General features: G+C 41.9%; 1 protein-coding gene across 1 annotated transcript in view; it reads left to right on the forward strand.

The window, feature by feature from the left end:
• pcsk2 (proprotein convertase subtilisin/kexin type 2) overlaps nucleotides 1-20682 on the forward strand; it is a gene marked incomplete at both ends in the record, with an annotated part of 66011 nt that extends 45329 nt beyond the window's left edge. Inside the window, 5 exons of the mRNA XM_080740567.1 lie at nucleotides 2403-2618; nucleotides 4608-4708; nucleotides 7903-7992; nucleotides 8074-8211; nucleotides 20196-20682. Of these exons, the coding sequence (XP_080596693.1) occupies nucleotides 2403-2618; nucleotides 4608-4708; nucleotides 7903-7992; nucleotides 8074-8211; nucleotides 20196-20682 (1032 nt within the window). The remainder of the gene's footprint in view (nucleotides 1-2402; nucleotides 2619-4607; nucleotides 4709-7902; nucleotides 7993-8073; nucleotides 8212-20195) is intronic.
• Between the last annotated feature and the right edge of the window lie 5951 nt (nucleotides 20683-26633).

The raw sequence follows: 26633 nt of genomic DNA on the forward strand, positions 1-26633 counted from the left end.
TTCTTGTTTTAAGAGCTGCACTGTAATAACAAATTCCAATCAGCTATGTTGACATGGCAATAAAGTATTGAATCTTGTACCGCATATTTTCATCAAGCAGAATTATACATGTGTGTGTGCACTATTTGGTGTGTGTGCACACAAATTCACTGTCTCCTCTGCTCAGTTATTGAGTTCGTTTACAATCGTTAGCGTATCAAAATAGTTCAACAAGGGCTGCCATGTTTTATAGAAGGCTTCCAAGGAGCCTCTGAGGGAGAACCTAATTCTCTCAAGTTTGATACAGTACAAAATCTCGTGAATCCATCTGTTATGTGACGGGGGTGACGGATGTATCCAGTTGAGGAGTATCAGTCTTCTTGCCAGCAAGGTTGTGAAAGCTACTACTCGCCGAATATAGGATGGTGAATTAGGGAGGATTCCAAAGAGGGCTGTGAGGTGGTCCGGTTCAATATGCATGCTTAATGCCCTTCCCAAGGTGTTAAATATTGCTGTCCAAAACCCTGATCATTTGGAGCAAGACCAGAACATATGCATGTAATCTGCAGGCGACTGTTTGCATCTGTTACAAGTAATACACCCTGCAGACTATATTATATGGAGCGATTTCAGACTGATGCGTATCTGGCTCTGTGTTGAGTGCTAAACAGATCTGCTGCGTGTCAACAGTTTAGAACTGTGTTGTAGAGGAGATGATTTCTCCTCTCTTAACGGCGTCCCTCCCTGTTGTTGCCCAACAAAACATGACATGTTTCATCTCTCATACCTCCTCAGCCCTCTGCAGCAGATAAATGCTTCCCTCTTATTGTTTTGTCTCTGTGTTTCTCTGAGCGTGGTTCTGTTCAGGTCCACTAACACGGTGGTTCTCAACCTGTGGGTCGGGGACCCCCAGGGGCGGTCCCCATATTATTTTGGGGGGTCCCCAGATGAACTTAATGTACAACATTGTTTTCTCACTCAACAGTAAACAAACCAACATAACACCTTTAAGTGTATTGAGGGTATATGCACGTTTCTAAATTGGCCAAATTGTCATATCAGAGGCAGAAATTGTGAAAACAGCATGTTGATCTGCTGTTTTCTCAATAGAACCCTGTTATACAAAATGTAATTCCTCAACTCTTTGTGCTCGTCAGGGTGGGGGGGTCCCCAGTTAAAATATGATTATTTTGGGGTCGCGGCCTGAAGTGGTTGAGAACCATTGTCCTAACAAACTAGGCAAAGCCTTTCTCACCTCATATATGCAGTATTATTTTTAAAATCTTAAAACAACCTGATGAAGGTCGAACAGACTGACTGACTGACTGACTGACAGACCGATTGATTGATTGAATTCTTTGTCAGAATTACCCCCTCCCATTAATTAATTCATATTTTTTTCCTAATCAGTTAGCACAATCATGTAGAATTATTATCATTCATATTATCAAAAGCTTCATAGTGATAATTGTTCTTTCTGATGATGAAGTCTTTGTAACATCTGTTTGTCTGAAATGGATCGCTCTCTTGTCAGAATCGATTAATCGATAGATGGACAATGCAACTAAATTACATTTTTGTAATCAAGGTGATTGTACAGTATTAAAAACATCCTTGCTTGATTTTTGATTGATTGATTGATTGAATGATTGATTGATTGATTGATCGTTCGACCAATCACTTTGGCAATGAATTCAAAAGGATGAAAGAAAAGCCTGAAGGCTTGCTTCCATTGTGTTCCTTTTAAACCCATTTAGGACTAGAATTATTTAATGCTTTAACTATTGAGAAATAGCAGATCTGCAAGCTTACAGCGTGGCACTCAAGCTTGTATATCTGCTATTTTTGAAAAATCTTGATTTTTTTATATTCTATATAAAAATGATATAGAATATAATTCTTTATATAATATAAATATATATAATATAAAGATTCTTTATATCTTTATATATAATATAATATAAGGTCTTATATTCTTTGAATATATCTTTTCAAAAAGATTTGTAACTCAAATATTTGCTTCTGGGTAGTCCCTGGAACAAAATATTTTGAGATGGCGGTCCGTGGCCAAATACCTGTAATTTTGGGGGTCCTTGACATGAAAAGGTTTGAGAACTGATTTAGAAGGAAGGATTTAGAAGACATTTATAGAATCGAGTCGAACATATTCAAAGACTTGCACAAATGTTCAAGATTAAAAAAAAAATAGCAGATCTACAGGCTCACAGCGTGGCACTCGGTGCCACGCTGTGAGCTTCTATATCTGCTATTTTTTTAATAGTTAAAGCCTGAAATAATGGTTAAAGTGGTGACACAGATGTGTACCCGGTCTAAATGGGTTAATCCCAGGTCACGGTGTTCGTACTCTATACTCCTGGTTAATCCTCTCCGCGGTCGGTCATCATCACCATTGTGTTCCGCAGGGCAGAGGAGGGAAAGGCAGCATCTACGTGTGGGCATCGGGAGACGGCGGTAGCTATGACGACTGCAACTGTGACGGCTACGCCTCCAGCATGTGGACCATCTCCATCAACTCGGCCATCAACGACGGACGCACCGCCCTGTACGACGAGAGCTGCAGCTCCACGCTGGCGTCCACCTTCAGCAACGGGCGCAAGCGGAACCCGGAGGCGGGCGTGGTGAGTCGTTTATCGCTGGTGGAATATAAATCCATGTTTTTTTTTGTTTTGATTATGGACCGTTGGACCGTTTGTATGCAAACAAGTATTTTCCGGGTGGAATGTCCACAGACATTTTCCCATGATAAAATTAAAAGTGGTGTAAAGTAACTAAGTACATTTACCTAAGCACTGTACTTGAGTACAGTTTTGAGGTATTTGTACTTTACTTGAGTATTGCCAGTTTTCAGTACTTTTACTTCTACTCCACTACATCTTGGATCCAAATATTGTACTTTTACTCCACTACAATTATTTGACAACTTTAGTTACTTTAGTTAGTTGCTTTGCAGCTATAAATGTTTATATTAAAAAACATTAATGGGGACCCAAATGCATTTGGGTCCCCATCCAGAATCAATGGGTGTTTTTTTTGTCTTAGGAATACGATAAATATAAAAATAAAATTGGGGGTGAACTACTCCTTTAAGTGATTTTAGCTCTGAAAATACACATTAACACTTATGTTGCAATGATTTTTTCTCTTCAATGTCTCGCGTTGCCATGGTTACCATAGACTTCCATGTAATTGTGCAATTGTGTAAAAAGTGCACGCCCATGCCTAGATGATGCACCACGTGTGTAGATGCTGTTCACAGCTTTCAAACAAAAACATCCGCTTGGAAATCCGTTCAGGCATTCATGATTTATGGGCCATTATGTTTTCTTCAGATGTAAACAAACATGGCTGCCATGTTTGAAAGAATGGGTTGGTATGGGGGTTAAACATGCAATTTCGCGATCGCGATCATGCCTAATACATTTCTGGAGGTCCAAAATTCTTTTTTGAAAAAAAATGTTTTGAAAAAAAAAAAAAAAAAAAAAAAAATTCAAAAACGGCCCAAACTCGGGAAACTCGGGGTTGGCACAGTGTTGGTATCAATACAAACTCGGGAAACTCGGGGTTGGCACCAGATGTGTTAACATGATTCCAACATTTTAATAGAAAAGAAAAGATATGTCAACAAACTATTGCTACAGTATCTATGATAAAGGTTTAATCTGCAGCAGCATTTATATCCAGTATATGATGGGGGTCCCTGCTTCATCTCTCTCTCTTTTAAAGGGTCCTTGTGCTGATTTTTTTCAAGACCCCTGGTCTAATAGACCAAACTTTCCCCCCAAAATAGGGCCCTATAGTATCGTCACTCGTGACCCATGGGAACAAACAACCAGAGTGGACGGTCAAATTGATTGTAAAGCATGCTGGCAGCCGGGGGGAGAGAAGGCCAGGATTAGGGGGTAACAGCATCAAGGAGCCTGGCTGTCATCCTGACATAGATAAAGACAGACAGTTGTTGCTTTCATTAAGCAAATCCCATTGAGGTGTGTGACAGTGCCTGTCACATGCATCTAAACACAGGCAGCCACCGTGGCTCGGCCTCAGGACTCTCTCTGGACTATCACACATTACACCTTAGCATAGGCCAGGGGTCCTCAACAGGGGGTCCTGGACCAGGGGTCCTCAACAGGGGGTCCTGGACTCAGGGGTCCTCAACAGGGGGTCGTGGACTCCTATAGTCATCAGAGTTAATACAGGGGACCACACAATCTTTGAGTGATAGGATCCTTCTTTTTTTTTAACCACTTAAACCCTAGCATCTCTGAGGATAACTTTAGCCCAAAAATGCAGATCTACGAGCTCTCAACGCCTAGATCGGCTATTTTCGGCACAGTGGTTTGGAATGGAGCGGAAAAAGGGGCAGACCAAGTAGAGTGCCAAAGGTCAAGTTAATTACGTATTGACGGTTTAAGTGGTTAAATGTCTGAGAATGTATAATTAACATGAATCCAACATACACTGATGATGGTGCTGTCAAGCAAGTCTATAAAGCTATCTATGAAATCTATGACAAATCTGCAACAGACCCCTGACCTATAATATGTGTGTCCTTGTGTGCATCTCCTTTGTGGACATAAATAAATGGTTACATGTGTGTTAATTTACAGGCCACCACAGACCTGTATGGAAACTGCACCCTGCGGCACTCTGGGACATCGGCTGCTGCTCCCGAAGCTGCCGGGGTCTTTGCTCTGGCTCTGGAAGCTAAGTATGTGCACATATACTTACTGCTTCCACTAAAAAAGCTAAACTTTATACCACTAAAGCCGTCATTTTGTATTATTTCTGCCAGAAGACGGAGGCTAGAGTGAGAGTAGAGGGAACGAGACAGGAAACGGGTTGACTCCAATGGGAACAGAACACAGTTTGTTGTCTCTTCGTATTGTTCCAGGTGCATGATGGCCATCAGGGACGTGCAGAGAATGTTAGAGAGGTAGAGGCTGACATTTCTCAAAGGGCCTTTTGGTGAGAATATTGAAAAGAGCAGACCTCCAAAAACGCGTTGTGAGCTTGGAGGTGGGCTATTTTCGGTACCAAACTAAGCATAATCAAGTGGATATTGGAGATGTGGCGTATAAGCATGTCTTTCTACACAGAGTGGGCAATTCTTTCAACATAAGATTCAAGTTCAGGAGAGTTTGGAGGAGGCAATTCTCTTGAATGCTGCCTTCAGGTATGGCATGGCATTTGCATTTCTTTCACCTTAGTGAAAACTGCATTCATGGTCTGGAGAGGGCACATTTTTACAGACAGGAAAAAGCGCAGGGGCTCAAGCCCCCTTTGATGGCTATGTGTGCACGTGCTAGGGGCTGTTAAGTATGACATCATTTTGTAGGCAGAGGAGAATTTCTGCCCCCAGTTTCCGTGAATCTTTTTACAATTTTTACTATTTACATATTTTTCTTCTCTTTGTTGTTGAAAGGAAAGTGTTAGAATTATACTTTAGTCGTTATTTTTGTCTCTGATCTGTTGAAATAGCGAGGGACAGAAAATGCTCTGGGGGCAGAGTTCTCCTCTGCCTACAAAATGATGTCACGGCTTAAAAGCCCCGGCCTAGAGGCTCCATGTTCCCAGTGTTTCTCCAGCCATTCTTCCCAAACGTTTAGCTCCAGACCCGAAAGAGACATTTGATGTCTCCCCGTGAGTCGTGAGCCTGTACGTAGATCTCCTGATTTTCACTTACTACAGTTTTCTATGGAATTTATTTTATTTATTTATTTGAAAAAAACTAAGAATATTTAGGTTTAGGAAATTATTTTGAAAAGGTTAATTGTTCCTCACAAGGTCTATTTCCCAAATTCTTCTATACTTGTGGGGATGTTTGGCCCTCAAAGGTTTGTGCACGCACGCACGCACGCACGCACGCACGCACGCACGCACACACACAAAACACACTAACCCCGACAGCGAGAGCCCATTCAGTGTCCCTTGTTCTCCTCACATGGCGTGTTTGTTTCACACACACACAGACAGACTAAAAGGCTGACAACATTATTCCAGCAGCCATTAACCTGCAGTGACCGCTGAGTAAAGTGAGCGCTGTTTGCTTTGCACACAGCATAATGATGTGGCTGTCGCTCTCCTCTGTCCCACAGTAAACACACTCACCCCACCCCTCCTTACTGTCCCTGGCCACACACACTCATCACACACTAACCATGCCAGTGGCACCTGCTGAAAATAGGGAACATAATATATACAGTTGGAGGGGGTACAGCATTGTGCTATATGTCACATTTTGTCGTTATGTACAGGGTATGAAGCTTTTTGGAACAAATATCATCATTTATTTTTTTCTCAATACAATTTCAATAGCATACAAATGAAGGAAAAGAAAAAAGCCTCAAATTTAAAACGTGTTTAAAGGTAGCAGCTCTATTTATACTGTATGTGCAGTAGCAGGTCTAGATGACTCTCAATCGTTTGTCTGCACAACAGCACAAAACTATGATAGCCTTTGCTTTTACACACAACAGCCAGTGCCAACTGCCTCGCTGTAGTGGAAGATGTATTTTTTTTGTCATCTTAAAAGTAAAAATAGCAATACCAATGTAGAATACTGCCGGTATAGTTACAATTTACAATTTAGGCATTTAGCAGACACTCTTAATCCAGAGCGATTTACAATAAGCAAGGTAATACATCAACATCAATACATCAAATGCATAGAAATATCAATCTAAAAATCTAAAAATAACGTAGGTAGGCAGAGCATCTAATCAGTAAAAAGGTTTAGATAAAAACCTAAAAAATGCTATCTAGCTTTCATATATGGTAATTGATGGGTAGGCGAGTACTATGGTAAGCGCTATGGTGGGCTTAGGTGGAGACTGAAGAGGTGAGTCTTCAGGCCACGGCCGACGTTAGGGCGTGAGTCTGTTGTGCAACGGGGAGTTTATTCCACAGTTTATTCCACAGTTAGGGGGCCAAGAGGGCAAATTGTCTAGGACGAGTTGGCATCAAAATGTAGAAAACCCACTTTAAAAACGTATCAAACCTAAAACTGAAATTGAAAACAAATAGTCCAAATTGTTGTTGTCGGGTGGTATGTCCAAAACCGTTTGTTTTGTATTTATTTATTTTAACACATTGACTGCCCACCAGGAGGCGCCAGTCATCCCCTCTGAGTGCCCCCATAGCACTTCCATAGAAGAATACGAGGCCCTGTTGCGTCAATGCATGCGTGATGACGTCACTTGGTCACATGAGCGCAGACAGGATGTTATTGTGTAACTTACTGTATGGGCTAGTGTTGATCATAGCTGTTCACTGCCGATCAAAAATTGGACATTTTGCCGCACACGGCCACAGTTTTAGCCATAAAACAAACATCGGAGATAAAGGGCTTTAAAGATGGGGAAATGCATTGGAGTATACGGAGAAAAACGGCCGCGCGATGCTCTCAGCGTCGACTCGAAGCGACTAGCGGCTAATGGGCTACATCCAGGCGTAGCCCCGACCTAACGGTGAGATATAAAGTTATACTGTAATTACAGTAAACGCGTCCAACGCGTCGTGGGCCTCCAGCGACATCAAAGAAATTGTCGCGTAGACACCTCGTGGGCACCCGCTGTGTTAAAAGTGATTTATAATGGTGAAAATAGCAGATCTACAAGCACACAACGCCTCGCGGTGCAAGGCGCTGTGTGCTTGTACATCTGCTATTTTCACTAGTTTTGTGCAAGAACAATCGTGTATGGTGAAGCAGGGCTTTACTTTACAAAAAAAAAACACACCAATTTGAAACTTGGAGATACAAGGTTTCTGCCCGACAGGGACGAAATGGAAAAAATTAAATAAAACAAATGAAAAATGCAAAACTATGATAGCCTTTCTGTCCACCTGTAAAACCGTGATGTGACAAATAAAGACTGATAGTGATTGTTGTGTTTTCCCCTGCAGTCCTAACCTGTCATGGAGAGACGTGCAGCATCTGTCGGTGCTCACCTCTAAGAGGAACCAGCTTCACGATGAGGTGCACCAGTGGCGGAGGTAAGAATGACCCACTTTCAACTGATGGTTTGATTTTAAATTGTATGTACTCTGATAAAAGAATGTTGAATTGGATTGCAGGAACGGCGTGGGTCTGGAGTTCAACCACCTGTTTGGCTACGGCGTGCTGGATGCGGGCGGTATGGTGAAGATGGCCCGGGACTGGAAGACCGTCCCCGAGCGCTTCCACTGCGTGGCCGGGTCCATCCAGGAGCTCCGGTATGTAGAGCGTCCGCAGTGCTTTTCAACCTACCGGTATCTACAAGCTCACAACGCCTCGCAGCGCCAGGCGTTGTGAGCTTCTAGATCTGTGCTATTTTTGGCTAAAGTTCTTGGAATAAGGACACTAGGGTTCACATAGATAATATAAAAAAGGAGAAAAAAGTTTCTATCACACAAAGATTTGTAGTAACTCTGAGGACCCCCTGTTGAAGACCCTTGATTTATGGATTTATTTAGGCGGTTGAGGATGGATGAATGGATGGATGGATGGATGGATAGAGTCATTTAGCTGGGGACCCCCTCAGACATTGGTTCTTAAAGTCGGGTCCGGGGGGTCCCCAACAAAATGTATTAATACAGCATCACAATCATGTTAACCACTTTAACTGATATTATGCTACTTTTGAGCATTTTTGAAAAATCTTGAAATCTTGAATAATTTAGCATTTTATTTGCACACCTCTTCTCTTCTGGGTGTCCCTGGCGCAAAACATTTTGAGATGGGGGTCCAAATATGTATCAATTTGGGGGTCCTTGACACGAACAAGTTTGAGAACCGCTGCCCTATAGGGACCCTCTAAAGGACCCCTGGGGGACTTTTCGAGAACCACAGGTGTTGTAGAGCAGTTTTGATTACAGCTGGGCCATCTGGCCTGCACTGAGGAGGGGAGGCTCTCTTCCTGCTCATCAGTCCTCCACAGCTGCAGCTGGTCTGCTGCTCAGAAACTATTCTCCTCCTCCTCCCTGTCCACTCCTACACAGTGGTGGAAAAAGTACTCACATTTTGTATTTAAGTAAAAGTATCAACAGGGACGTGCTGGCCATTGGGAAAAGCAGGACAACTCCCGAACGGCCGGTTCATTCCAATTAGGATTTTTTTTTTTTTTAAATGTCGGCCTTCGTTCCATTCTCGTATCTCCAAGTTTCAAATGTGTAGATTTTTTCGCAAAGCAAAGCCCTGCTTCATCATACAAGGCCGTCGCACAAAAGTAGTGAAAACAGCAGATCTACAAGCACACAACGCCTCGCGGTGCGAGGCGTTGTGTGCTTGTAGATCGGCTGTTTTCACTAGTTTAAATCATTTTTAAAATGATAAATACAAAACAAACGGTTTTGGACATACAAGGTTTCCACCCGACAACGACGAAATATAACTCATGTAATTGGCCCACTGGCTTGTCACTTGTCATGATCTGAAATGGCAAATCTTTGAGTAGCAGCAGCGCTATAGAGAGAGATCTCTCTCTACAGCGCGCAATGAGGGCCTCTCCAACTCCTTTTCCCGGGCTGAATCAGGGGCCCAGCATGTCCCTGAGTATCAATACTGCAATGTAGAAATACTCTATTACAATCTTATTGCGACCGTAGGCTGCAGATTAGTATGTGAACGGTCAGAGCTTGTCCGTATGTGTGTATCTCTGTCTGTCTGTCACGCCTGACACTGTGGTTCTATGGGTTTGTCGCTCTGACATCATGCTCTGTCATCACTGTGATCTCAAGGGAACCACTCCAACAGAATGGGTTTGCCGCTCTGACATCACACTCTGGCTTCACTGTGATGTCACATGAACAGAATCCCTTTTTTGCCCATATATGGAGTTCCCTGATGTCATCAATATTAAGCCCATATCTAACAGGACTTCATATGGGAATGCCCATATATGGAGGCCACATTGGCCACATACCACACTAACAGAATCCATATGGCCAAGACAGATGGCCAAGACAGCCCATATCTGTGTGGCTGGTTCTACAGACAGGGTTCTCCATGTATGGGCATAAAATGGTATTATGTAGGATGTCATCAACGTCATAGGACTTTCACATAACGAATAACTGAGTAAGCATGTTTGGGCTCTCACAGCATATCTCCATATATAGTACATGGATCTCCATATATGGGTAACTGGTCTACATCACTGGCCACGTGGCCAAGAATTGGTGCGACCTCGCCCTTTTGGGGCGAGATTGCATGTCGCCCTGAGGCGTCTTACTAGTTGTATACTGTACATCTTTTGAATAAAGCATCACAATACATTGTGAGCTTGTAGATCTGCTATTTGCTTGTTTCCATTGTGGTCCTGTTTATTCAATTCATCAAGACATATGAACACATGCAATAGCAATACTATACTAAGAGATACTACTAGATCAATACTAGGAGCAGTAGAAGTATTGATTACAGAAAGTTTCATGCACAGACAATGTAAACAGATCTATGTGGACTCAATGTAATTTCCTTGGGCGGAATACCATGGACGGTATATATTGAGTATAAGTGGGTAATTCATTAGTTTGATAAACGTGTGTTGCTCGTGACTTGCGTCGCCGTGTCCACAAAATGCTGTATAGCAGCTACCAGGGGCAATGATCACCGTCGTCTGTCATAGCTGCACATAATCTTTAAACAACATCCGTCCTGAATTCAGTTTTCTTCTTCCGTAGTAGATAACATGTCATGTAGACAGACAGACGCTATGTCGTTGTTAACCTGGCATCCTATTGTGCATACATGGGCAACTGGTGGCCCGGGGGCCACATGCGTCCCCCACCTTCACTTAATGCGGCCCGCAGGTTAATATCTGAAACTGATACACCGGTATTATAGATTTCAGCTGTTACAATTCTAAACATGCAAACGTGACCCACTTTAATTACTTCAGAGCTTAATGACTAGTACTAGTCTTTTTTATGTTCATAAAGTTAAGAACATATACATGCATTTGAAATGAAATACAAATGCTAATTTTCAGGATTCAAATTTTAAAATAGCTAAAAGACTATACAGGATTCCAATAAAAAAATAGCAGATCTACAAGCACTGTGACACTTTTTGAGCTTGTAGATTGGCTATTTTTGCTATGTTTGACTGTATATGCAATGTGGCACTCTGGAGTAACTGAATGTGAAGATATGTGCTTTATAAATAAAGTTTGATTTGATTTGATTTGATATATAGTGGCCCTCTCCATCATAAAGTTGCCCACCCCTGCTACAGTGTGTATCGTTTCAATGTACAGATTATTGTTTGTTTTTTATGGATGTTACACTGCTTAGAGTAGACTGATGATAGGTTCTTGGTTTACCTACGATTCTAGGTTACTATCTCTATGCATTTGATATATTACCTTGTACTGTCCTTGCTTAGTGTACCGTAAATGGCTCTGGATTAACCCATTCAAAACGGGTACACAGTACACTAGTGTATTATTATTTTATGCTTTAACTATTGAAAAATAGCAGATATACAAGCTCACAGCGCGGCACCGAGTGCCGCGCTGCGAGCTTGTAGATCTGCTATTTTTGAAAAATCGGGAAAATTAGAATTTTGACACGATTCTATAAGTGTCTTTTGAATCCTTCTAAGGTTTTTTGAAAAACCTATGTTCAGCCATCGTCAAAGAAAAGGTCCTTTTCATTTAACTGGAGCTCAGTTAGTCTGTTCTTGAGAGACTACTAATGTCAGTGGTTCTCAAACCTTTTCATGTGAAGTGCCCCCAAAATGATATGTATTTGGCCACGGACCCCCATCTCAAAATATTTTGTTCCAGGGACCACCCAGAAGCAAAATTTGAGTTACAATCGTTCGCTTAAAAAAGACAAATATTCAAAGATTGTCATACATTTTCACAACTTTTTCAAAAATAGCAGATCTACAAGCTTGCAGCGCGGCTGTGAGCTTGTATATCTGCTATTTTTCACTGGTTAAAGCATTCAATAATTTTAGGCCTAAATGGGTTTAAGAGTGTCTGTAAATTGTGCATCGTAGCAATCCTTACACACCGAAGAGACACGAGGGGAGCAGAGGCACAGTGAGAGATAAAGAGAGATAGAGAGAGTACTGTTTCTACGCCTCTGCTTCCTATTTCATTGACAGTATCGTTCATGAATAAATAGCGTTTAGCGTTTAGTATTTCTCTCCTCCTATTACTACATTCTTACGTGAACGCTCTGATAAATTACTCTGTGTTGTTTTACGACTTGGTCGACCGTGTCGCCGGCGTCTCGCTCTCTTTATTGTCCTTCCAATCCTCATTTTGATCATGGGCGCCTGTCAGCAGCCGCTGTTTTCCCCTGCGTGGTGGGGGTGGGGGTGGAGGGGTTGGTTGGTGCTATGGGTGGAAGGTGGGGGTGATGGTGGCAGCCCTGTATATAGGGCTGTCACGATTATGACATTTTACATGACGATTAACTGTCACTCAAATAATTGCGATTAGCGATTTAATTGTGCTTTTGTCGTTGACAATTACATTTCTGTTTGGCTTGTAGGCTTTGAATTTGCACGTGGCAGATATGACGCATAACCTAAATATGCAATGAAATGACTGACATATTTGACAACTTTATTCTTAAAAAATAACATTGATAGTGAAAATAGCAGATCTACAAGCTCACAATTTGTCGCATTGCGACGCGTTGTGAGCTTGTAGATCGGATATTTTCACTATTTTTGAAAATATGAACATTTTTCAACATGGAAACGATTATGACAACATAATTGCAATTATGTCAAATGATTGCGATTAGACGATTATGTAATAATTGTGACAGGCCTACCTGTATATTATTTTGTCCATGCGACACATTGTGAGCTTTGTAGATCTGCTATTTTCAAAAGATTTTTTATACATTTTGAACTGGTGAAATGGGACACTGCACTATAACTATTTTTTATGTTGGTACTTTTGAAGCCAATACCTTCCATTTTGGAATACAGGACGTGTATCTGCATTGCAGTACTGCTACTTTTACTTTTAGTAAAACATGTGAGCACTGCTTCCATCGCTGGCCTGGTGGTGGGGGAGGTGTTGTTCTCACACGTTATAATTAAAGCCAACCGTGTCACTTCAACCCACTGACACTGACAGCCAGCCAGGCACTCCATGCACACGTGTCCATATATACAGTATATATAGCAGGGGTCTTCAATGTTTTCAGGCCAAGGACCCCTTAGCTGAGAGAGAGATGAAGCAGGGACCCCCACTACCTTATCATAGATTCCATATAGTTTCATCATTTGACAGCACAATCATCAGTGTATTTTGGATTCATGTCAATTGTGTTTTCAGATATTTAAGCACTTGAACCATCAATACTTCATAAACTTGACCTTTCACTCTGTACTTAGTCTGCTCCTTTTCCCCCTCTACACCAAACCTCTTTGCTGAATGTGAGCTTGTAGATCTGCTATTTTTGGCTAAAGTTCTCAGAATATGGACACTAAGGTTCAAATGGTTAATATAAAAAAGGAGGAAAATAAAGTTTCTATCACACAAAGATTTGGAGGAACCCCTGTTGTAACTCTGAGGACCCCCTAGGGGTCCCGGACCCCCTGTTGAAGACCCCTGGTATATAGTCACTGTTGTATGGAACTGTAAACCTTGTATGTCCAAAAATTAAACATTAAATAATGAAAATGGCAGATCTACAAGCCCACAACGCGTCACATTGCAACAAGCTCTGGGCTTCTATTTTCACTACTCCCTTTATGACAAGAAAGGGTGTTAATTTACGGGAAAGAAAATATGTAAAGTTGAAATATGGAGGTACGTTGTTGCGAGGCGCTTGCAAAACACAAACGGTTATTCATCTGTTGTTGTTTTTTGTCCCATCAGAGGGAACACGCGCACGTGTTTGCATTACTTCTGAGGACAGCAACATTTTAGAACAGCGATTTTATGAATACCATTTTAACATTTTCTTTGCCATTTTGATTTGGTCTATGGCACCGGCGCACACCTAAGTATAAATAACTATAAGTTAACGCCTAAATGTAATTCTAAGCATAACTCGCCTAATCATAAAGAAACAATCAATGTCTATTTCTCAAAATGTTATTACATTTGTGGGGACATTTGCAGTGGTGTAAAGTACAGTAACTAAGTACATTTACTTAAGTACTTTACAGTTTTCAGTACTTTTATTTCTACTCCACTACATCTCAGAAGCAAATATTGTACTTTTACTCCACTACAACTATTTGAAAACGTACTACATTAACCACTTGTCTTTAGCCCTATACCTAAGCTATTTGAAAATAACCGATCTACGAGCTCACAACGTGTCGCACCGCAACATGTTGTGAGCTTGTAGATCTGCTATTTTCAAATATTTTGTACTTTACTTTTGGTACATTTTGATGCCAACACGTTCGTATTTTTCCTCAAGTACATTTTGAATTCCTGACTTTTACTAGGAGTATTTCTATACTGTGAGTACTTTTTCCACAACTGGACTTTGGCCCTCGCGAGCATAGTAATACTGAGCAGGTACACACACTGCACTGCACAGCACAGCGCCAATCTAATATGATATGCCGTTATGTGGCGCGATTCACTTCGACCCGCGCCTGGCTGGAGGAGAGCTTTCTCATTATCTGGGAAAACGCTGTCAGGCGGGTGGCCTCGCCGCCGGGGGCTCCTGGGTTTGTTATGAAACCCTTCACTGGCTGCGTGTCCCCTGTGTCCCCTGCTCCTCCCTGACCCCATGCCACAATTATTATACTCTGGCCCATTATCTGATGGCAGGACCACGGGTGTACCGTACCGTACCTGCTGTGCACGGGTAGCATTAGTCTGGGAAAAGAATAATAATAAAATAAAATAAAATTAAATTGTCCATTGAATTCTGCTCGAGTAATTTGTACAATTTTGAGGTACATTTGATTCACTCGAGTATTTCCTTTTTTTCCCTCCTTCAAAACTTTATGCTTCTACTTTGCTACATCTAATCTCTGAAGGAAACATATTTTACATGCAGAACCACTTAACCAATTTGAATCGTGAAAGCATTTGTGTCATTTTGGATTTTAGCTGTACTGTAAAACTTGAATCATTTTGAATGTCTTAACACAATCTTCTCTTCTGGGGGGTCCCTGGACGAACAAAACATTTTCAGATGGGGGTCTACGCTCCGCGGCCAAATACATATCATTTTGGCGGTCCGCGGCATGAAAAAGTTTGAGAAGCACTGATTTAGAAGGCATTTTGTAGAATTCGATTTTTTAGTGGCACCAGTAAACCACGCCCACTGCTATTGTAGCGTGACCGCGATCCGACTGGGAGGCGAACCCGGGCCGCATTATAACAAGGCGCGTACGTTACCAGTCAACCAAAGAGCTGGTCGAGAGTAACGCAGCACCCTGGGAGCCTACACTATGTCCTATCAGGGAGAAAGATAATAATGCTGTGATGGATGGAAAGGGTTTTATTCAGTGCCTAAGGCAGATAGATGTGCACCACAAAGCCTTTGGTGTGTAGTTTAGTGTTTTAATATGCATTTCTGCATGCTGGGTTCTTCCATTCTGAATGGATGACACATGCAATGAATCAGCCCTAAGCAGCTCAGCTTCAGCACTGTGTGTGTGTGTGTGTGTGTGCGCGCGCGTGCGCGCGTGCGTGCGTGCGTGCGTGCGTGTGTGCGCGCGCATACTTTGCAATCTTTCTCTCTCTCTCTCTCTGTCTTATGTTATAGACCACATAAGACTCACACATTATGTCCATATATGAGCATTCCAAGCATGGGCTTAATATTGATGACATCAGGGAATATATGGGCATACAAGGGATCAGCCAGAGTATCGGAGCAGCAGGAGCAGTATAGCTTCAAGAAGAGAGCTGAGCCAGAAGGCAAAGCTGAGCAATCTTTCGTTGCTATACTCTCGCTTCAGAGACAGCACCTACCCCTTAGCCAGTAGACAACTGAACCTGCACTGACCCATCATGCATATATGTAGCAATATGTACCGGTATAGCACTTTAAACCAATGTATGCACTTCTCTATGCTGCTGGGTATTGTTTCCCATTGTTTGTGTGTGGTTATGGGTGTTTGTATATGGTGTGCTGCTACTGTCCTTGTTCTATGTATTATGTTTTAAAACGTTTATGTTTTATGTCTGAGAGTGAACCAAGACAAATTCCTATCAACTATGTTGACATGGCAATACAGTTATTGAATCTTGAATCTTGGATCTCACCTATGGTCATGAAGGTGGGTCATGACCGAAAGAATGAGATCACGGATACAAGGTTTTCTCAGACGGGTGGCCGGCCTCTCCTGGCACATAGATAGGGTGAAGTGTTCAGTCATCCACGAGAGACTCGGAGTAGAACCGCTGCTCCTTCACTTGGAAAGGAGTCAGCTTAGGTGATCTAGTCATCTGGTATGGATGCTTCCCGAGCATCTCCCCAGGGAGGTCCTCGGTGCCAGTCCCACTGGGAGGGGGCCAAGTGGCAGATGGGGGTGATTATATCTCCACACTGGCCTGGGAACGCCTCGGGAAAGGGACGTCTGGAGATGTCTGCTGGAACTGTCATCCCTGCAACTCGACAACGGATAAGCAGTTAAAGATGGATGGAATTAGTTTGGGAAATGTTCAGCCGCCAATGACATCTGTAATGATACGTTTTCTTTTTGCTTATTGCCCAAAATGGAGGGCGCGGGTGGTTAATCTGAGAATGCGGTAATGTAATGGTCCAGGGAACATGGGCTGTGTGACTAATAATGTTATCAAGTCCACTCATGGCCTCTCTCAGTCTCTGTTCTGCACAGTAAAAATCCTGGGCGTTAACTTTAACTCGGAAGAGCGTAAAACAGGTCTATTTTACACACTCCCCGAGTCCAATGAACACTGAGGTTTTGTGGTGTGTGTCCTCTCCTGCCCCGCTGTGTTCCTCCATCTCGCTTTCCATCAGCGACACAGATGGGATCAGCGGTGCGTCCTCTCTAAACACAACAGCACAGCGGTGCATGGTAACGTTTACTTGAGTACTACAGTACTTTTTGGGTGTCTGTACTTTACTAGGGATGTCATGATTAATCGTCGTACAAATAATGGCGATTAACAATTTAATTGTGTTGTGTTGAACATTGGAACATTATGAATTAAAAAAATATATCTCTTTGCCTTGTAATCAGTAATTGCTCTGAGCAGATAACAGTAATGAAAAAAATAACAGCCCCCTCACACTTTAGAATGAATCTCCTTCTAATGCGTGAGAGGGCCGTGAATTATCCATTCCTTTTTTCATTTATTTTTTCATATTTTCTTCTTATTTTATATGAAAGTGAAATGTCCCATTAATTATGTTCAGTAATAATAATGTAAATCTGTGAAGTATACTAGCAACTAAAGATGATCAGATACTTGTAGTGGAGTAAAAAGTACAATATTTTGGCTCTGCGATGTACAGCAGTATAAAGTATAGCATTTATTTTTTTTATTTTATTTAAGTATATTATACTCAAAGTAAAAGTAGTAAAAGTGCAGCACCATGAGTCCCAGATCCAATGTTCTGTTCTGGACACAAAGCCATTTCATCTAAAAGCTATTTCACCTTTTCAAAAGAAGCTGTACTTGAGATGAGATGAAATGAGATGAGATGAGATGTGATGGACCTATTTGTGAAAATGGAGTTACACAGCCAGTGGTGGAAAGTAACTACCGGTAACATCTGTACTCAAGCATTGTACTTAAAGTTATTACTATGTAACTTTTTTTATAAAACGTGAACCCTGGCATCCCTATTCTGAGTGAAACTTTAGCCAAAAACAGCAGATCTACAAGCTTACAACGCCTCGCAGTTTGGCAAAGAGGTTTGTAGAGGAAAAAGAAGAGTAGACTAAGTATTTGAGTAAGTAAATGTCTGAAAATACATATTACTCCAACATGATGACACTGCTGTCAAACAAGTCTAATCTGTCTAAGAAATCAATTTTTAATCTGCAACACAATTTTATACAATATATAGTGGGGGTCCCTGCTTCATCTCTCTCTCAGCTAAGGGCTCCCTGATGGCCTGAACACATTGAAGACCCCTGATTTAGATTATTATTACAAAACATACATTAACCACTTCAGCTATTTGGCTATTTGAAAATGTGACACATTGAGAGAGCTAGTAGTTCTGCTATTTTCAAAAACATCTTTTTTTTTTATACACTTGAAAATATTTCTTCGACAAATAATGACGTATTTTCAACCTAGAAAATGGGGCAATTGTTATCAATTGAAAATACCTTTTTTGTTGTTGCCAATCTATATTTTTCCTTGGCTATTCAAAATCTCTGCTCTCTCATGGTGAAGTACCCTGACCTCCTCTGTCGGCCTTCTGGCCGCTGCAACCCTCTTCATTGCCAGTTGAGGTCCCGAAAGTAATGAATCACTGAATCATTCATATTTCCACCTCCTTTGTATTCAAATGGAGTCCAGGTGATAGCTGGATGGGATGGCCTGTGGGCTCTCAGAGCTAGGGACGTGCAGAGAATGTTAGAGGGCTGAAATTTCGAAAAGTGCACTTTGGTGAAAATACCGAAAATAGCCGATCTCCATGCTCACAACGTTATTTTTTCCCCTTTCTTTCTTTTTGCTATTGATGATATCCTCTGCATAGTACTGTGTCTATCTGTCTGTCATTCAATGTTAACTATATGAGATACATAAAGGTTTCCTATGTAAACGAGACGAAAGGCTTTCTTGGATCTCCTTTAGTTGACCTTGTATCAGTGAACTGTACTGTCATGAAACTGCCCCCCTTTCAAACTAGAAAGTGCAACTTTCATGGTCTGGAGAGGGCACTTTTACAGATGGGTAAAAGGGCAGGGGCTCAAGCCCCCTTTGATGTCTATGTGTGCACGTGCCTGCTCACAGCGATGAAAGTAGAGGAGAACTCATTGTGTCATGATGCATTCTCTCCATAACAATGATGTCTTTGTTGACAGAATAGTCAGGCTTTAGTTGTTTCAGGTCAACAGAATGAAGTTCAATTGTTTGCTCTGATTGTGCACAAATGCGGATACACGTGCATAATGTAGCTGATGACAAAGAAAGCAATAGCTACACTTAACTCCAGTGGTGTAACATAACTAAGTACAATTACTCAAGTACTGTACTTGAGTACAATTTTGAGGTATTTTTACTTTACTGGAGGATTTCCAATTTTCTGTACTTTTACTTCCACTCTCGCCAATTATCTCAGAGGCCAATATTGTATATTTACTTTAGTTGAAAAACTTTAGTTACTAGTTACTTCAGCCCTTTATACATTTCCAGATCGGCTATTTCAGATGTTTTTGAAAATTTGAAATGGGACATTCTGCACAAGGATTACTTTTACATTTGGTACTTTAAGTATATTTTGATACCAATACTATTGTACTTTTACCAAGTACATTTTAAATTCCAGACTTTTACTTGTAACAGAGTGCTTACAATTTAGGCATTTAGCAGACGCTCTTAATCCACAGTGATTTACAGAGTGACTTACAATAAGCAAAGTAATGCATCAGTACATCAAATTCTACATACATACAGTGTTGATACTATTACTCAAGTAAAACATGTGAGTACTTTTTCCACCATCACCAACACTGCCCTCTGCTTCCCTAGCATTCTTCCTCTGTCTCTCAGATCTGTTGCTTCTCTTCAGGACTTCCTTATATTCACAATCACATGCAGAAACAACCTGTTTGTTCCTTTAACCTGTAAACCACTTACAGTATGTTGATTTCTGACTTTAATCCAGGTCATTGTACTGTATTCTCCATTTCTCTGATGAAAATGAGATGAGGGCAGGGGGTGTGGGTGGGAGAGGGCGAGCAAGCAAGGATGTAAATGGTGCATTTATATAGCGCTTTCATCCAAAGCGCTTTACATAGATTGTGCATTACATTCACCCATTCACGCACACATTCATACATCGGTGGCGGAGGAAACCATGCAAGGCACCAACCTACTCACCGGGAGCAATTAGGGGTTCAGAGTCCTGCTCAAGGACTCTTCGACATTAACTCAGGGGGAGCCCGGATTCGAACTGGGAACCCTTCGGGAACCCTTCGTGCTCTAATAACGGTTTCTCTACCCCTGAGCTATGCCGCTATGCTGATGTAATGTTTTATCAATGTGTTTAGGACCCCCCTCCTAAAAATGAGATGCCGAATACATCCTGACTCAAATCCTGTGTCGCTCTTTCCCTCTGCGCAGTAAGATCCAGTCCGGCGACAAGCTGGTGCTCGCCATCGACTCGGACGCCTGCCAGGGCAAGGACAACTTTGTCCGCTACCTGGAGCACGTGCAGGCCGTGGTCACCGTCAACGGCACGCGCCGCGGCGACCTCAACGTCAACATGACCTCGCCCATGGGCACCAAGTCCATCCTGCTCAGCCGGAGGCCCCGCGACGACGACGCCAAGGTGGGCTTCGACAAGTGGCCCTTCATGACCACGCACACCTGGGGCGAGGACCCGCGCGGCACCTGGCTCCTGGAGGTGGGCTTCCGGGGCGAGGAGCCGCAGCACGGCGCCCTGAAGGAGTGGACCCTCATGCTGCACGGGACACAGAGTGCCCCTTACATAGACCAGATAGTCAGCGACTACCAGTCCAAACTGGCCATGTCCAAGAAGGAGGAGCTGGAGGAGGAGCTAGACGAGGCGGTGGAGCGGAGTCTCAAGAGTCTGATGAGTAAAAACTAGAGTCTGATGAGTAAAAACTAGACCAGAGTCTGATGAGTAAAAACTAGACCGTGGAACGCATGTTGTTGGCCAAGTTCTCTTCTCTTCTCTTCTCTTCTCTTCTCTTCTCTTCTCTTCTCTTCTCTTCTCTTCTCTTCTCTTCAATTCACCCTTTGTCGAGTCCCGCCCGTGTTTCCCGCCCCTCTTCACACCCATTGGTTGCTGTGTCTTGGTGGGACATTCGGTGGGACACTCCATCCACTACAATTTTAATTCAGTTGCTTCGTATTGTTATTCTGTGTGTTCAATTCTAATTTCAAACTTAGTTTCAGTAAAATGGAGCTGCTCAGTGGCAGTATAGTGACTCAGCATGTTTTTAAATGTTTCTATTTCTCCAAAGATTATGTTTTAGCAAATTCAACATAAATAAGGCGCAACCAGGGCGGGACAAGGCAGATAGAGCCTGCTGGTTGGTCAGTCAGGGACCAACCAGAAGGCTAACAAAGGGTGAATTCCTTTCCTTTCCTTTCCTTTCCTTTCCTTTCCTTGAATACTTTATTAACAGTTTGCAAAAGGTACAGAGGTTATACAGTTATACAACAAGGCTGAAAGGATAACACAAAAAACCTCGAGGGGTTGTTTCATTTGTTATCCTGTGTATTCAGTTAAGTAATTCCACCTTGTGGAAAAGGGAACCTCTTCCCCTTCGCCTCTCCTTATCTCTCCTCTCATCCAACCATGTGTCTCCTCTCACCCTTCCAAAACTCTTTCTTTCTAGCCTATGGTCCCTTCACTTTTCGGGGTTTGATCCGGTCGGGAGCAGAAACCACTTTACGTCATGTTGTAGCGTCCTAGACGGACTACACTTTGGCCGGAACTATCAAACCGGAAACAGTTTTAACCCCAAATAATTCCCCTGCACTCAAGGACATACTTTTAGGGCCTACCTAATAAACTCCTTGATGCGACGTAGTTTTGCTTTTGGAAAATGTGTTTGTTATATGCATATTTTAGTCTCATAGTGACTGGCAAGACTACACTAGGCTACTCCAGCATTTTAATAGTGATTGGGGAAACAAACGGGAGGAAACAAAGCAAATCGACGCTGCTTCTTCTGCTTGTGGTTTCCGCCTAAACCGGATCAAACCGCCCGTTGTAAACGATCACCAGGCTTTCCCCCAGAAAGCTGGTGACGCGAGGTTACTTTCTTTCAGTTAGCCTCCGACTCCTCCTTCACCTGCAGTGAATGTTTCTTGTAATCATGATAAAAGTGTAACCTTCAAATACCATGTTCTAGATAGAGAAGACAAATGCATATCACTTGGCTTTCTGTTTCTTTCTTTCTTTCTTTCTTTCTTTCTTTCTTTCTGTTCATGCACTCTACTAAATTGTACATAGAACCAGAATATAATCCACACTATCACGCTTTTCCTGCCCTGCACCTGTTTAGCCGACTGTTGTACAGTTTGTGACTGTAAATGATTTCTTCTGTGTCGACATTCTACTTAAAGTTTAATATCTCGCAAAACAGAGCAGTGATACTTGTTTCTGTTTATATTTTTGTGACATGCACTGTTTATAAAAGACAAAACGGAAAGGAATGTGAGATTCATTTTGCAGCCTGTAGTCCTCTCGAGAGCATATTTCATAATCTTTGGCGTATACTATATAATAAATCTATTCAGCTATTTGTTAAAGCACTCGAGTGATTTGCACCTGCTTGAAACCACGGGCTAAAGGTTGAATGGGAATAAGGATGGCTGAGAGAGAGAGAGAGAGAGAGAGAGAGAGAGAGAGAGAGAGAGAAGAGAGAGAGAGAGAGAGACGAGAGAGAGAGAGAGAGAGAGAGAGAGAGAGAGAGAGAGAGAGAGAGAGAGAGAGAGAGAGTTATTGTGTTACTTTGTTTAACCACTTGAACCCTATAGCATCCCCTTTCTCAGGGAACTTTAGCTGAAAAATAGACGATCTACTCACAATCAGCTCACAACGCCTCGCGCTGCAAGGTGGTGTGAGCTTGTAGATCGGCTATTTTTGGCAAAAAGGGTTGTGTACGGGGGGGGGGGGGGGGGGGGGGGGGGGGGAGAGCTGACCAAGTACAAGTTTTACAAGCTTTTAAGTGGTCAGATGTCTGAAAATACACATTAACATGAATCCAACACAATTGGGCCGTAAAAATCTTCTCTTATGGGGGTCCCTGGCATATCTTTTAAAATGGGAGTCCATATGCAGGCTAATAAGTGTCAATTTGGGGGTCCTTGAGATGAAAAGGGTTGAAGACCCACCCTGCTTTAGAAGAACATTAGCAATGGTAAGTCAACATCTATCACAGCCCACATCTTAACAGGGGGTAAAAAATAAATAAATAAAAAATAAACCCTGGTGGCCAATTAGTGCACAGACCACATCCTCCTTGTGAATCGGACTGGAGTACAAATCCGACTCCCATCATGTTTTGTATCATCTCCCTTCTATCTGACCTCGGTTTCCTGTCTCACTATACACTCTACAAACAAGAAAAATCTGTGGTATGAAGGCCCTCTTTATATTGTGTTTATTGATAGCCTAGTGGTGTATTTTCTCTTTAAAACAGTTATTTTCTGAAGCATTCATTTCGCATATCTTTGGACATATCTGGCATATCAAGAAAAACTAAAACAAAACCATAACTTGTTATGTTAAATGTAGTGTACGTGATTTTCTGATAGTAGCCTACTCATTGCTATGGAGTGTTTGTTCAGTAACAGGAGTTTCCAGTCAGGTTACAGATTCAAAAGGTGATGAAGTTATGACACAAAGAAATGATCAGACACAATTGGAATTGGAAAACTATAAAAATTAAGCTGATAAATGGGTGATCTCTCCGGATGAATTACTTGCACCAGCAGAGCGTGCAAGTACTGTGTTCGGCTGCATATGTAGGTAGGTATGTAGGTACAGTATGTCTGTGAATAATATCACTTACCTTTAATGTTTTAGCTGGTGTTAGTGAAAGGTTAGTGGTTCCCAAACCTTTTAGCTCAGGACCCAAAAGAGAAATTAGACGTTTGCCAGGGACCCAAAAATAGCACATATACAAGCTCACTTTGTCACTGTCACTTTGCACTGCGTTGTGAGCTTTGTAGATCTTCTATTTTCACAAAACTTCTTAACATTTTTTTTAATTAAATACTTTTGAGAAATGTTGCGATTGTTTTTAACTGATGAAACATTGTGATTTCTTGATTTTAAATTTTCTTGAATAATTTTGAAATAAGATACACACACACACACACACACACACACACACACACACACACATTTGGGAAACCGTGGTTTATATTAGAGGTGTGTGTGCATTGGCACTACCCTCACAATTCAATTTCGATTACGATTAACCAGGTAACAATTCGATTCTACGATGCATCGCGATGCATCACACTTTTCTATATTACTGCAAAACATGTCTTTCACCTTTCACACACAAATCTTTCAAGAAGTCAGATATACTGAACAACAGTATTTAGATTTATATATATATAATATTATAAAGTATTGTAATGATATTATATGCTTATATTTAGGCTTCGATTAACGATTATGTCACGTTGCTGCATCGATGCACAGTCGAGCACGGCCGGCGCATTGCTGAATCAATTATTTTTGACACCCCTAGTTGATATGTCTCTCCCTATCTCCTCCAGTAGCGTGTGTCTGCGACCCTCTGATCTAACGTCATGTTGTTCACTCCTCCGTCGAAGCGGCTCCATGCATCTCCTCCTCTTCCTCCTCTTCCCTGAGCAGCAGAGTGGATTACTCAGAGTGTAGAGGACATGCAGCGAGGCCCTTCAGGTCACAACACCTGACGAACAATGGATGAGTACTCAGCCTGCCTGCCTGTCTGCTGCAGCACTCCAAATAACACCTCTTCACCCAGGGAGGGGGGAGAGAGAGAGAGAGAGAGAGAGAGAGAGAGAGAGAGAGAGAGAGAGAGAGAGAGAGAGAGAGAGTGCAAAGTCTGAAGGCAGCCTGCGTCATGCAGACTGATCCGCACAAGCAACACGAGCAACATCTGTTTTTCCCAAGAGCCAGGGAATTGAGGACCCAATTGTGTGCTAGTGCAGGGAATTGATTTGTGAAAAACATAGCATTTAGGACTGAGGCCGATTCTAAATCCTTGCTACGTTTTCTTAAAATATTCATTCAAAAAATGTAAAAGGTATCTAGTACTATACATAGCAACAAGAACCCCAAAAGATTGTTTCCCGTCTTGAAAGGTAAAATCAAACCCATGTTTGAAGTGAGCGGTGGATGTGAGCAGTTCATATCGAAGTTACGTCCCCTAACTTTTTGTGCGTAGTTTAGATATACTAGACTAGTCACTGGAGTTACCTGCAGAAACACTCACTGCCCTCTGAAAACGACCCTGTCTTACCGAAACAAAGCGAAAACGTCAAAATGCAGCGAGGGGACAATGTGTTTTTGCAGGTAAACACGACGCTAGCCTACTCCTGTGGCTGCTAACTGCTCTCTCAAAGTCATAAGTGTATGATGTGATGTGTGCACGATGAAGCAGAACAAACTGAGGCATGTTTCTTCTTCTTCTCTTTATTGATCAATATTATTTCAATATCAAAGCAAATTGATAACACAGCAAAACTGTGTGAAGAGGGGCAGGCAGTGGCAGCCAATTGATCAAATGAACTCATGGGGTTGGGGGAGGGGTGGCAGAGTCTGGGGCGTGTCTTTCTACGGCATATTTGAAAGGGTGGCACAACTTCATCTTTTTATTCTTTTTTTTAGACGTTTTCTTTGTAATGTTATTTAGAGGTGGCGTGAATATAGCTTTGTTATCTTCCAAGTTTTCAGACAGTAAAGGTCCTATGGCAGGAGAGTGAGTAGGATAATCATAATAACAGCAGTGCTTATGGGGGAAACCGGCTTTAAAAAAAAAAGAAATAAGAATAAACAGAATCCCGGACGTGTAGTCCAGTGCAGTGCAAGCAGAAAAAGGTGCGCAGGAAAAAAAACAAAAGTTAGGAATGTGCGTTTTGGTCGTTATTTTTTATAAGAGTTGGTTGATCGGATCTCCGTCGCAGACTCCACCCCAGGTCGATCGATCGCGTAACAGCAGCATCTCAGTGTGGTCGCGTGCACTACAGTGGTTCTCAGAGTGGGGTTCGGGGACGCAGGGGGTCCCCCAGCTAAAATGGCCGATAGGTTAGGAACCAAATGAACCCTAGACAGGTTTGTAACTCTTGACAGTGTAGAAATGGAACCAAATGGCCCATGATTACGGGTCCACTTGGTTACCGCGATAGTTAAGAATTGTTTCCGCATTGGTACCCTGTCCCAGTTATAGGGGTCCATGGCCTTATATATATCAGTGGTGGAAAAAAGTACTCACATTTTTTATTTAAGTTAAAGTATCAATACTGAAATATAGACTCTGTAAGTAAAAGTCCGGAATTCAAAATGTAGGCGTCAAAATGTAGTTCCAAAAGTAAGAGTACAAAATTTGAAAATAGCAAATAAACAATGCTTGTAGATCTGCTATTTTGAAATAGCCCGGGTTTAAAGCAGGGCTAAAGTGGTTAATGTATGTTTTATAAGATTATGATTTATATCTGCAAAGTAACTCGTAACTAAGTTTTCAAATAGCGGAGTAAAAGTACAATATTTGGATCCGAGATGTATAGTGGAGTAGAAGTAAAAGTATTGGAAATTTGGAAATACTCAAGTAAAGTACAAATACCTCAAAACTGTACTTTACTACAGTACTTAAGTAAATCTACTTAGTTACTTTACACCACTGATATATACAAAATTGGGGGCCCTTTTTTTTTTGAGAACCACCAGTGGCGTCAGTTCAGCAAAAGCTAAGGTATGGCAACATGACTGGTGTCATGATGAATTTATTTTAAGAAGTACATTTATTTTGTTCCCATGTAGCCAAGGTATGTCAGCTGCCATACCCTGCCATACCCAATTGATGC

The sequence above is a fragment of the Nannobrachium achirus genome, assembly GCF_963921795.1.
Source record: "Nannobrachium achirus genome assembly, chromosome: 13".
Classification (NCBI taxonomy): domain Eukaryota; kingdom Metazoa; phylum Chordata; class Actinopteri; order Myctophiformes; family Myctophidae; genus Nannobrachium; species Nannobrachium achirus.